The sequence below is a fragment of the Branchiostoma floridae genome, unplaced genomic scaffold (genome assembly GCF_000003815.2).
Source record: "Branchiostoma floridae strain S238N-H82 unplaced genomic scaffold, Bfl_VNyyK Sc7u5tJ_1305, whole genome shotgun sequence".
NCBI lineage: Eukaryota > Metazoa > Chordata > Leptocardii > Amphioxiformes > Branchiostomatidae > Branchiostoma > Branchiostoma floridae.
In genome coordinates, this window is record NW_023365695.1 from 147,056 (window position 1) to 158,318 (window position 11,263).

The 11,263-nt window shown below is 45.4% G+C and overlaps 2 protein-coding genes across 2 annotated transcripts; both read left to right on the forward strand.

Annotated features, from left to right (window-relative positions):
- Positions 1-239: 239 nt before the first annotated feature.
- LOC118407335 (MAM domain-containing protein 2-like) lies at positions 240-4,945 on the forward strand. The gene is made up of 6 exons (XM_035807800.1): positions 240-246; positions 481-609; positions 1,309-1,443; positions 2,719-2,981; positions 4,085-4,172; positions 4,941-4,945. Exons 1-6 carry the CDS (start codon positions 240-242, stop codon positions 4,943-4,945), a joined length of 627 nt encoding a protein of 208 aa, XP_035663693.1.
- Positions 4,946-5,876: 931 nt separating this feature from the next.
- On the forward strand, positions 5,877-11,263 carry LOC118407336 (coadhesin-like). Its single transcript, XM_035807801.1, has 8 exons — positions 5,877-6,017; positions 6,133-6,303; positions 6,784-6,957; positions 8,091-8,264; positions 8,498-8,686; positions 8,996-9,169; positions 10,595-10,768; positions 11,220-11,263. The coding sequence occupies exons 1-8, from the start codon at positions 6,005-6,007 to the stop codon at positions 11,261-11,263; spliced, it is 1,113 nt and encodes a 370-aa protein (XP_035663694.1). The 5' UTR covers positions 5,877-6,004.

Here is an 11,263-nt window from a genome sequence, read left to right on the forward strand (position 1 = left end):
GCATGGCAAAATCATGATTTTAGACTGACTGGAGAGGCACGTCATCACTAACGATGACGTCATCTCATTAGCATAACTGCAGTCACCAGCTAGTCTACTATTGGTTGCTGTATCCAAGTCATTTCCTTAAATGGTGTGGCCGTCACATGATCAGTTTCTGAATATGGTATGATTATGTGAATCATGTACAACCACATTGTACACTGGTCTGTCATGTGTCGTATCTATTGAGGGTCTGCATGGGGGGTCCAGACAACGATTTATGCTAAATTCAGAAGAATCCCCTACGTATTACGCTAAATCAAGGAAGGCAATTACGCTAAATTTGGTCCCCTCACTACGAATTACGCAGATAAGATGGTTTTCCCTACGAGTTACGGGAAATAAAAATAGGCTGCCTACGCCTTACGCAAAAGAGCATGCAGACCCTCTCTATTATGCTAATAGATTGGTGTCTTATCCATCATGGCTGTTACACAGGGTTGGGAGAGATCTGGCTGGACGACGTGGAGTGCTCGGGAGATGAGACGAGACTGTCGGACTGTCCGCATCCCGGCTGGGGAGTGGAGGACTGCACGCATAGCGAGGATGTGGGTGTCGTCTGTGGGGGTGAGCATAATCCCCAAGCAGATCCTACAATGGCATACTTAAAGATAGTACCTAAATGTATTGTCTATGTGTTTGTCAGCAGGGCTAGCCCTTTGTAATAGCCATAGGCTAGTTGGGCAGCCCTAGCTGTGTGTTCGGAACAGCCAAACGAATAAATGAAAAAAATACCAAACTGGCCAAGGACTGTAGTCAGTCAAAAGGTGTCAATTTGCCTTGTAGATAGCGGTAGCGAAACACACTCGATCCTAAGCCAGCTTCACTCCTCTGACAGCTTTTGATACTATCTTATGCTACCGTAGGATCTGCTTGGAGATTAAGTCAGAATGCGTAGACTTAAAAGCGTCGGCGATACCAGGATTAATACTTATCAAATGAACGATGAGATTTACGTGCATTTCGTTTTCGCTTTGGTTATCAAAGTTACCAAAAAGGTGGGCAAACTTTGATACTGCTTAGGATACGTGTGTGTGTGTTCACGTGCACGTGCGCGCGCGTGTGTACATGTATGTGTGTCTGTTTGTGGGGGGGGGGGGTGGAGTGTGTGTGTGTGTCTGTGTGTGTGTTAATGAGTGTGTGTGTCTGTTGCGAGAAACATAGATATAGATTCGTACATATTAGAGCTACACGTATAGATATGAATGGATAGATACTTAAGATAGATAAATCTAACAGATATTAATCATTTCTTACCCTTTTCAGTGTACGACCTTTTGAACTGCACTTTTGAGACGGACTTTTGCATGTGGGCACAATCCTTGCTGAACGACTTTGACTGGGAACGTGAGCAGGGAGCCACAACTTCTTCTAGCACCGGGCCCTCCTCTGCTCACGGGGGTAAGCCACTATTCGCGGTGTACATTGTATTGTATACTGACGAGTCTTTTTTCGGAATGTGTTTTGGTAAAATGGAAACCGTCAACAGTTTCATCAGGTTGGTAGGGTACTGAATAAAGAGCTTTTTTTCTATTTTAGACAGCCTCTGTTTTATTTCCATTGACGTTTCGGTAACCGTCTATCACTTTTCTCAGCACAATTATGACTGATTCACATGTGCTGCAGCTATAGACCGCATTGTGAACACCGCGCTGTACATGTGTAAATACTTTACGTTTGGGACCGCAATTCTGCATGCAGCGACACCTAGCTGCAGTGCAGTATGACCAGGTCAGTATTGCCCTGAGAAAGGTGACCGACGGTTACAGAACCGTCGGTGGAATTCCAGAAATAATACAAGGGTTTTGTATTAGTCTCTTCAGTAACTTAATAATCTGATGATCATAAAAAAAGATTCTTTTCTTATAGATAATTCGTTGAGCAAACTTTCAAATCTTACGTCAGAGAGAGAGAGCGCGATGAGAGCGCCGTCCTGGTGGAAAGGGGACGTAAGGCAAACGTCACATTTCCGAACCGGGTGTCCGGCCGAGCTGTTTGTGGAAACAAAAAATAGAAATGTATATGTAAAAAAATATACACAAATGATGCCCACAACTATTCTCTTTTTTTATTCACATTTATTTAACGAGGATTTGACAAGAAGCAAAGTTGCTTATCTGAGTCTTCTCCTCTTACACATGACAAAAATAAGGACACACATACAAAGTAACGAACACTAAATAACATAGTCAAAAGATAATGATAACGACGTGAAAATAAACAAGGAATCAAGTAACAGAGTGAACGTGCAGCTGGTTTACAAACTTAGGAATAATCAAATAAGGCTATATAATCAACTAAAACTAAAAACGACCTGTCTGTTGGATGAACTTGAATACAACATCAAATAAAAGAGAATTTTGAATGGGAGATAAGAGTGCATTTCCCCTAAGTAGAGTTGAACATACACTATTCTCTTACGTCGTGCGTAATTTGGTGTCTTTTGTATCATACTTTTCGTTTTCGAAAGTCACCCGGCCTGGCCCCGATTTGGAAATGTGACGCTAATTATATGAATGAATGAATTTATTGCTCAACAATCGCACAGGGTACAATGTATGGCAATTAATAACAACTAATAGCTATACAGACAGTAGTACTAAGAGGCTACATACAAAACAACAACAAAACATTATCGATAATAGTATATGATTGTACTTTCTGCTCCATTCGTAGGTGAATGGTACGTCTACACGGAGGCATCAAGCAAAGCTCCAGGAGACAGAGCCCTTCTCTACAGCACGATGGTCCGGCCCTCCTCCCCCACCAGGTGCCTATCCTTCTGGTACCACATGTTCGGCGGGGACATGGGAACGCTGAACCTGTACCTACAGATGGGCCAGGCACTGCCCGCGGTCCCCATGTGGAGTAAGGCGGGGGACCAGGGGGGCGCGTGGCTACAGGTCATGCTGGAGATGAGCATCGCTACGGAGTATCAGGTACAGCTGTCAATCAATCAATCAATAAATTAATCAATGACGGGGGGCCAGGGGGACGTGTGACTCAAGGTGGTGATGGAGATGAGCATCGCTACGGAGTATCAGGTACAGCTGTCAATCAATCAATCAATAAATTAATCAATGACGGGGGGCCAGGGGGACGTGTGACTCAAGGTGGTGATGGAGATGAGCATCGCTACGGAGTATCAGGTACAGCTGTCAATCAATCAATCAATTAATCAATCAATGTCAGGGGGACCGGGGGGACGTGTGGAGCAAGGTGGTGATGGAGATGAGCATCGCTACGGAGTATCAGGTACAGCTGTCAATCAATCAATCAATCAAAAAATAAATTAATCAATGACGGGGGGCCAGGGGGACGTGTGACTCAAGGTGGTGATGGAGATGAGCATCGCTACGGAGTATCAGGTACAGCTGTCAATCAATCAATCAATCAATCAATTAATCATTCAATCAATTAGATCTAATCAATAAATAAATTAATTAATTAATTAATCAATGTCAGGAGGCCAGGGGGACGTGTGGGACAAGGTGGTGATGGGATGAGCATCGCTACGGAGTATCAGGTACAGGGAGAGACACAGAGAGAGAGGGAGGGAGAAAGAAAGAGAGAAAGACAGACATAGACACAGAGATAGAGAGAAAGAGACAGAGAAAAAGAGTGGGGGAGAAAAGACAGAAAAAGAGACAGAGAAAGGGAAAGAAAAAAGAGACAGAAAAATAGAGTGAAGGAAAAGGAAGAAAGAAGAGAGAGAGAGGGAGAGAGAAAGAAACAGAGAGACAGAGAGAGACACAGAGAGATACAGCTAAGTCTGTGTATATAAAACCTACACTTTCTGGATGGTGGCATCTTCTATATGCTATTGAATACCGAAGATATGATCCAGCATGTTTAGTATCAGGCTATAGCTAGACATAATATCTGATATAAAAGTACATCTTGATGTCTGCTGTTGTTTAGGATCTTAACATATAGAAACAACATTATGATGATTCTACTCTTCGAAGCAAATGCAATAAATGTACATTAACTCACTTAAATGTATTTTTAATCCTGAACCCAAAAATATCCCGCTTTTCAGGTGGTGTTTGAGGGAATAATAGGGGCAGGCTTCACTAGTGACATGGCTCTGGATGACGTCACCTTCGCACCCGGACCCTGCGCGTCAGGTGAGTCGTTTCTTGTGGTGGTCCAACACGCAAAGTTAGCAGCGACACCTAGCTGCAGTTTGCAGTACTGCAGCAGTAACAAATAGCTGAAGTGCGAAATAAAACCAGTCAGTATTACCCTGAGGAATTGATAAAATGACTTAAAGCTACACAAAAACATATCATACAGTATATCATACTATATTGTATAACGGATGCTATATTATATTAAAAGGGTTAAAATCACAGACGAACCGTGGAACTGTTACTAGCTAAAATGTGCAAGTAGCAGCTGAATCTCTCATATGAACATGCAACGGTAACTATGCAGTTACCATCCAACGTGTAATTATTCGTGATCTCCAAGCAGATCCTACGGTAGCATCAGATAGTACCAAACGCTGCCAGAGGAGTGAAGCGGGCCTAGGAGTGTGTTTGGCTCCCTGTGGCTTATGACTCCATTTAGCCAGCCTTGATACTATCTTCTGCCACTGGTAAATCTGTCTGGAGATTACGATGGTCTGTTTCACCGGCACCCCCTCCAGCCTGGTCCGAGCAGAAGTGTGACGTCAGCAACAGGTCAATGGTGCCCGTCAGTTGGTATCGGCCCCCGTCTTTGTTAAGGGTGCAGTTTACTAGTATTCGTTTTCCTAACACTTTCGAAAGAAGTTAGAAGCTCTGAGGAAAGATGTCTGATAGACATCGAAACATCAGCAGATAATATTGAATGTGTAAAAAGAAAAAGAAGAACAAAACTCTACAATCATATTCTGTTCTGTTTCCCTCCAGCCTAGTCCGAGTGGAATTGTGACGTCAGCAACGGGTCAAAGGTGCCCGGCAGTCGGTATCGGCCCCCGTATTTGTAATACCCGCCTCACATTATATACGATCTTCGGACGTACTTCGCGATCGCAGGAAGGTCGGCTGATTTTAAGATCTTAAGATGGTCTTGCGTATTTTTCGCCCAGAACCTGTTCCCCTCACATATAAGCGAGCCTCGTGCGATCGACGGCGAATAAATCTATGATAATGAACCTCCCATGACCTCTTGCACGCGGACAAGGGAATACAAAACGTTCCTCAAAAAAGGCAAGAGATCAATAAATGTTGCTTATTTTGTTGTCGGAATCTTTTTAACCAATGAATGGAATGCGCGGGCATTATAGAAATGACGCAAGAAAAGAAAGTGTGTCGCAAAGCGAGCCTACATACTGCCACAGGGGCCACAATGTTAGAATTACCCTCACATTCCCAGAAATTCAATATTTGTAAACAATCGGAAGTCGGGTGAACGTCGCCCGAATGTCGCCCGACTAACGGGCGTTCGCCATCCGATTTGCGTTCGGTGATTAATAACTATGTCTGTGCTCGCCTATCGGTCTTCAATCGTTGGATTGACGCAAGACTTTTGACCGATACCCTTGCGAGGTACGCACGATTTGCACGCACGATCTGCGACTCGGTAACGAGCTCTACGATGTCGGAGATCTCCTGCGACTTGTCGCTTATGTTAAGAACATGTTTCGCTGCACCGCGACCGTCGTAAGACTCCTGAAAATTGCCGGCGATCCCTAAAAATCGCAAGATGATCGTGAGAACACCGAACGTCTTACTCACGAAAATGTCATTTAGAGCTCGTAAACTAGTCTTCCGATCGAATCGCGCCTAATGTGAGGCGGGTATTAAGGGACTGTAGTTTATTCTGTTCCCTGTTTCCCCCAGCCTGGACCGAGCGGAGTTCGTGGTCCAACTGCAGCACGCCAGCCGGAGACGGGAGTAAGAGCAGAGCCCTGATCTGTGTCCCGGATGCTGTGACGTCATGTCCCCAGGGTGTGGACCAGGTGGAGATACAGATGTGCGAACCAGGTAAGCATTACTTTGTTGTGTCCCTCTGGGATCAGTTTGAATAGTTCAAGTACGATGTCCATTTCTAACTATATAGAAAAATATATAGATAAACCATGACTCCCATTTACTGTAGTTAACGGCAGCTGGTCCGCGTGGGGCCCGTGGACCGGATGTGACGTCACCTGTGGTGCGGGGTCCCAGACGAGGACCCGCCTCTGTGACAACCCTGCTCCTTCTAATGGCGGGCTGTTCTGCAGCGGTGCCGCACAAGACTTCCAGTCGTGCACCAGAGCCTTATGTCCTGGTATGGAACACTTTACACACTTTACAGTATTCGTAAGAAGTAGATGAAACTGTTGATTGACGATTATTTATGTTTTACACTCCTTTGCGTTTGGGAGCGCATTGTAAATATTTTGCGTTTGGGACTGAATCTGAACTCTGAGCAGTGACACCTGTCCTGCAGTACAACGCGAACCAATCAGAATTGCCCTAAATAAGGTGATAGACGGTCACCGAAACGTTGGTTTACTTACTTCACACACTCATATACCCAACCGCAATCCTCTTCTTAACACTCCAACTTAAACCTGGATTACACTAATGCTCTCTACTCATACTATATGTATATAACCACCACTATATGATCACAGTTTTGAAAAGACCTGGTTAGCATTGCCCTGAGGAAGGTGCCAGACAGAAGCACCGAAGAAACTCACAACTACACATATCTACATTTTCTAAAAAATTTCTTCAACATACGATCTTTATGCCGAACTTGCAGTTGACGGGAACTGGTCGCCATGGAGTTTCTGGTCCAGTTGTGACGTCACGTGTGCTTCTGGCGTCCAGTTCCGCAACCGCAGCTGCGACAATCCGCCCCCTATTGGCGGTGGAGCAAACTGCAGTGGTGTGTCCGATGACTTTCAGGTGTGCAACACGTCACAGCTGTGCCCAGGTGAGATGGTTAGAATCTATGTCTTGGGGATGAAAATAAAGACTTGGTTGACAAACGGTAATGTTTATTTGTTGGCTGTCCTTGTGACAGTTGCCGAGTGGCTAGAAAGTACCAGACACAAGACCGAGAGGTCACTGGTTCGATTTTTGTCTAGACGTTGTGCCCTTGAGGAAAGCACTAACAGAGCTTTCCTCACTTCACTCAGGTGTAATAATGGGTGCCCGACCTGAAGATAAATGGAGAGGAATAGGCTCCTCATCTGATTAACGTGCATTTTAGACACAGTAGATATACATGTACCAACCAAAGCTCAGCCTGGCTGCAGTCTGCAGGACCAGACGTTTTTACTTACCCTTTTGCCGGCTTTTCCCTTCAACGTATATCAGTAGATATGTTGATGTTTAAAGTTGGTCAACGTTCAGAACCATCAAATGAATTACTTTAATTCCTTGAATATCTTTTCAAACGTTTCTCTTCGAGGGAGGCTCTATATGAATCTATGTATCTGCGATTGACTTCTAAACGTTTGCAATTTTGTGTTTTCATTTTCAACTCTTAGTCCACGGCAACTGGTCCCAGTGGAGCCCCTGGTCCGCCTGTAACGCCACGTGTGGGTTCGGCAGCCAATCGCGCAACCGCAGTTGTGACAGCCCCCCTCCCCAACATGGCGGCGCGAACTGTAGCGGGAGTCCTGAGGAAGTTCAAGGCTGCGACAGCGGACAGCCGTGTGCGGGTGAGTTCTTCTGTGTTTACACAAGCCAATCAGCGCCCAGGGACTGCAAATTTCCAACCAGCCGAAAAGCAGTGGCCGGTGTGGCGTGATCGGAAAATCTGTTTTTTTGTGTGTGTGTGTGTGTGTGTGTGCGTGTGTTTTTATGGCGATAAGATACTGTAATAATTTCTTTGCATGTTCGGTCGGCATTCGGTAATGCCATGGTTAACATGGTTGTGCTCTGTCCAAAGATTCGACAGATCTAAAATCTATTACTTGGTGGTAAACAACAGTTTGGACACAAAAAGGACAGAGTGCCAAACGTTGAACGTGCTGGTATGTGTACTGTATATTCTGTATGTTCCATGTTGCAATTGGCCCTCGGGCAAAACTTGCAAATAATTGAAAAAATCATTTTTAGTCCACGGCAACTGGTCCCAGTGGAGCCCCTGGTCCGCCTGTAACGTCACGTGCGGACTCGGCAGCCAATCGCGCAACCGCAGTTGTGACAGCCCCCCTCCCCAACATGGCGGCGCGAACTGTGGCGGGAGTCCTGCGGAAGTTCAGAGCTGCGACAGCGGGCAGCCGTGTGCGGGTGAGTGCGTCTATGTCTGCCCTCTACTTTTTAGTTTTGGCTCGTCTAGCTTATGGATATTGATAAGCTTGCTTCGTTCGGCACAAGCCAGTCAATGCCCAGCGGCTGCAAATTTCCAACTCGGCCGAAAAACAGTGGCCCGTGCGGCGTGCACAGAAAATCTGTTTTTCGTTGGCTCAGCTAGGTTCATTAGATCCATCAACAAACATTGTACTCTGCAATACTATTTCCAGTCCACGGCAACTGGTCCCAGTGGAGCCCCTGGTCCGCCTGTAACGCCACGTGCGGACTCGGCAGCCAATCGCGCTACCGCAGTTGTGACAGCCCCCCTCCCCAACATGGTGGCGCGAACTGTAGCGGGAGTTCTGAGGAACTTCAGGGCTGCGACAGCGGACAGCCGTGTGCGGGTAAGTTTTTTTTCTGTTTTTATACCAAAGCGATGATAAAAATTTTCAGAGATATAGAATAGATTTTCTTCCATTCTGTGTATTTTGTTGTCACAATTTTACAAATTACGAAATATCTAAAATATAAATAATTGGAGAAAGTAACAGAACATGGCTGCAGTGAACGAACCCCGCAGTGACGCAAGCCTGACGCAAGTGTAGTGAGATGCCACCTTAACAGTCCGAAACGTTCCTTCGCTGAACTAATTTTCCTAAACCTTTGCAACCATCAGTAGTGGGTCAAAGTCACCTGGGAGTCTGTACCTGCCGCTGTTTGTATTGCAGTTAATGGGAACTGGTCTGCGTGGAGCCTGTGGTCCGCCTGTAACGCGAGCTGCGGTGTCGGGTATCAGACCCGGAACCGGACCTGTGACAACCCGGAGCCGCTGAACGGCGGGGCGAACTGCACCGGGACCGCACAGGACGTGCAAGAGTGCGATTTCCTACCTCCATGTGCAGGTATCCTAAAATACATTAACTTCAACTATATTCAAACGCTAGAGCGTTAACAGAAAAAAAAGCTGTCACTTGAAATCTCTGGAAGTAAATCTCCAATTTTCATCCAGTTGTATAGGCTGTATTTACTTAGATAACTCACCTTCATTAACGTATTGATAATTTCATCCAGACTGGTCTCTATGGACGTCACCTTTGCGATAAGTGTGAAAAGTTTATTATGTTTGCCTTCACTGAATGGAAACATGCATTTTCTCAGCACTAATAATAGTCCTGTACCAGAGCTTCATTTGAGATAGCCGGTTTTGTCCCGATTGCTCCAGTTGACGGCGGATGGTCTCCGTGGACGTCCTGGTCCAACTGTAGCTATGAGAGGCAAAAGTTTATTATGTTAACCTTCACTGTGGAAAAACATTGTACATTTTCTCAGCACTAACTGTCAAGTACTAGATCTTCATTTGAAATAACGGTTATTTTTCTTCATTGTAACAGTTGGTAAAACACCAGTTGTTCAGAACTTTATTTGAAATTACCAGTTTTGTCCCGATTGTTTCAGTTGAAGGACGCTGGTCTCTATGGACGCCCTGGTCCAACTTCGCGATAAGAGGCAAACATCTATAATATTTACCTTCACTGAAGGGAAACATGGTGTGCTTTCTTAGAAATAGCTATTTTTTTAACCTTTGTTCCAGTTGACGGCGTTTGGTCTCCATGGACTCCCTGGCCCAGCCTATTTTCTCAGCATTAATTGTCCAGTACCAGGGTATTTGAAATAGCCGGTTTTGTCCCGATTGCTCCAGTTGACGGCGGATGGTCTCCGTGGACGTCCTGGTCCAACTGTAGCTATAAGAGGCAAATGTTTTTTATTTGGTCCAACTTCGCGATAAGAGGCAAACATCTATAATATTTACCTTCACGGAAGGGAAACATGGTGTGTTTTCTCAGAAATAATAATATTTTTTAACCTTTGTCCCAGTTGACGGAGGCTGGTCTCTATGGACGCCTTGGCCCAATATATTTTCTCAGCATTAACTGTCCAGTACCAGGGTACAGTAGAAGCCGCTTAACTGCACGGTCTATTTTCCAGTGAATTTCGTGCAATTATGGTGCAATGATGCGAAGTTATCTAGCTGGACCACACCGGTTTGGGATATGGGGATTCCGTGCAGTTAACAGAAGTGTGCGTTAATCCGTTATGCAATTAACTGGCTTCTACTGTATTTGAAACAACCGGTTTTGTCCCGATTGCTCCAGTTGACGGAGGCTGGTCTCCCTGGACTCCCTGGTCCAACTGTAGCTATAAGAGGCAAATGTTTATTATTTGGTCCAACTTCGCGATAAGAGGCAAACATCTATAATATTTATCTTCACTGAAGGGAAACATGGTGTGTTTTTTTTAGAAAAAGCTATTTTTACCCATTGTCCCAGTTGACGGCGGCTGGTCTCCATGGACACCATGGTCCAACTGTAGCGAGACCTGTGGAAACGGCGTGAGGAACCGGACCCGCAGCTGCGACAATCCGCCGCCTCAGCACGGTGGGGCCAACTGTACCGGGGATGCGAACCAGTCGGAAACCTGCGGAATAGATCTGTCCTGCTATGGTAGGTCCCGTAGTGACAGGAAATTGGTTTACAACAACCTGTTTTGATCACTAGATTACCACTCATGAGACACTAAGAAAGGCTCAAATTGTCGTTCAATAAGTAATGATAGAATTGGTAAAGGCATTTAACACGACTCGACTTTCCTCACTTCACTCGGTTGGAAATGAGTAGCTACGTTTGGTTAGGGATGTCCCTCGGATTGCTATCCGTTAAATGGAGGTCCCGTGTTTGAGGAGAGTCACACCTCGGGCACGTAAAAGAACTCAGCACACAGAGTTCTAGCTCGGTGTGAGTGGATAAAAACATGTGTCCGGATATGCAGCTTGTACTGTTCAGTACAAACCTGGTGTGTTACGCCATGAGGCGGTTTACCATGAATATAACACAATACAAACAAAAACAAACAAAAATCAAACACGAACTTATTCTCTTTATCTCCAGTCCCCAGCGTGCCCTCCGGCGCAAAGCCCGACCGTGTGGGCACGGGACTGA

Bases quoted from the DNA above. Each gene is read 5' to 3' on its own strand.
- LOC118407336 (XM_035807801.1), top strand. The intron at 8,687-8,995 runs GTTTTTATACCA...TTTGTATTGCAG, and splicing joins TGCGGGTAAGTTTTTTTTCT to TTAATGGGAACTGGTCTGCG. The intron at 9,170-10,594 runs GTATCCTAAAAT...CCATTGTCCCAG, and splicing joins TTTCCTACCTCCATGTGCAG to TTGACGGCGGCTGGTCTCCA.
- LOC118407335 (XM_035807800.1), top strand. The intron at 610-1,308 runs GTGAGCATAATC...TACCCTTTTCAG, and splicing joins TGTGGGTGTCGTCTGTGGGG to TGTACGACCTTTTGAACTGC. The intron at 1,444-2,718 runs GTAAGCCACTAT...CTCCATTCGTAG, and splicing joins GCCCTCCTCTGCTCACGGGG to GTGAATGGTACGTCTACACG.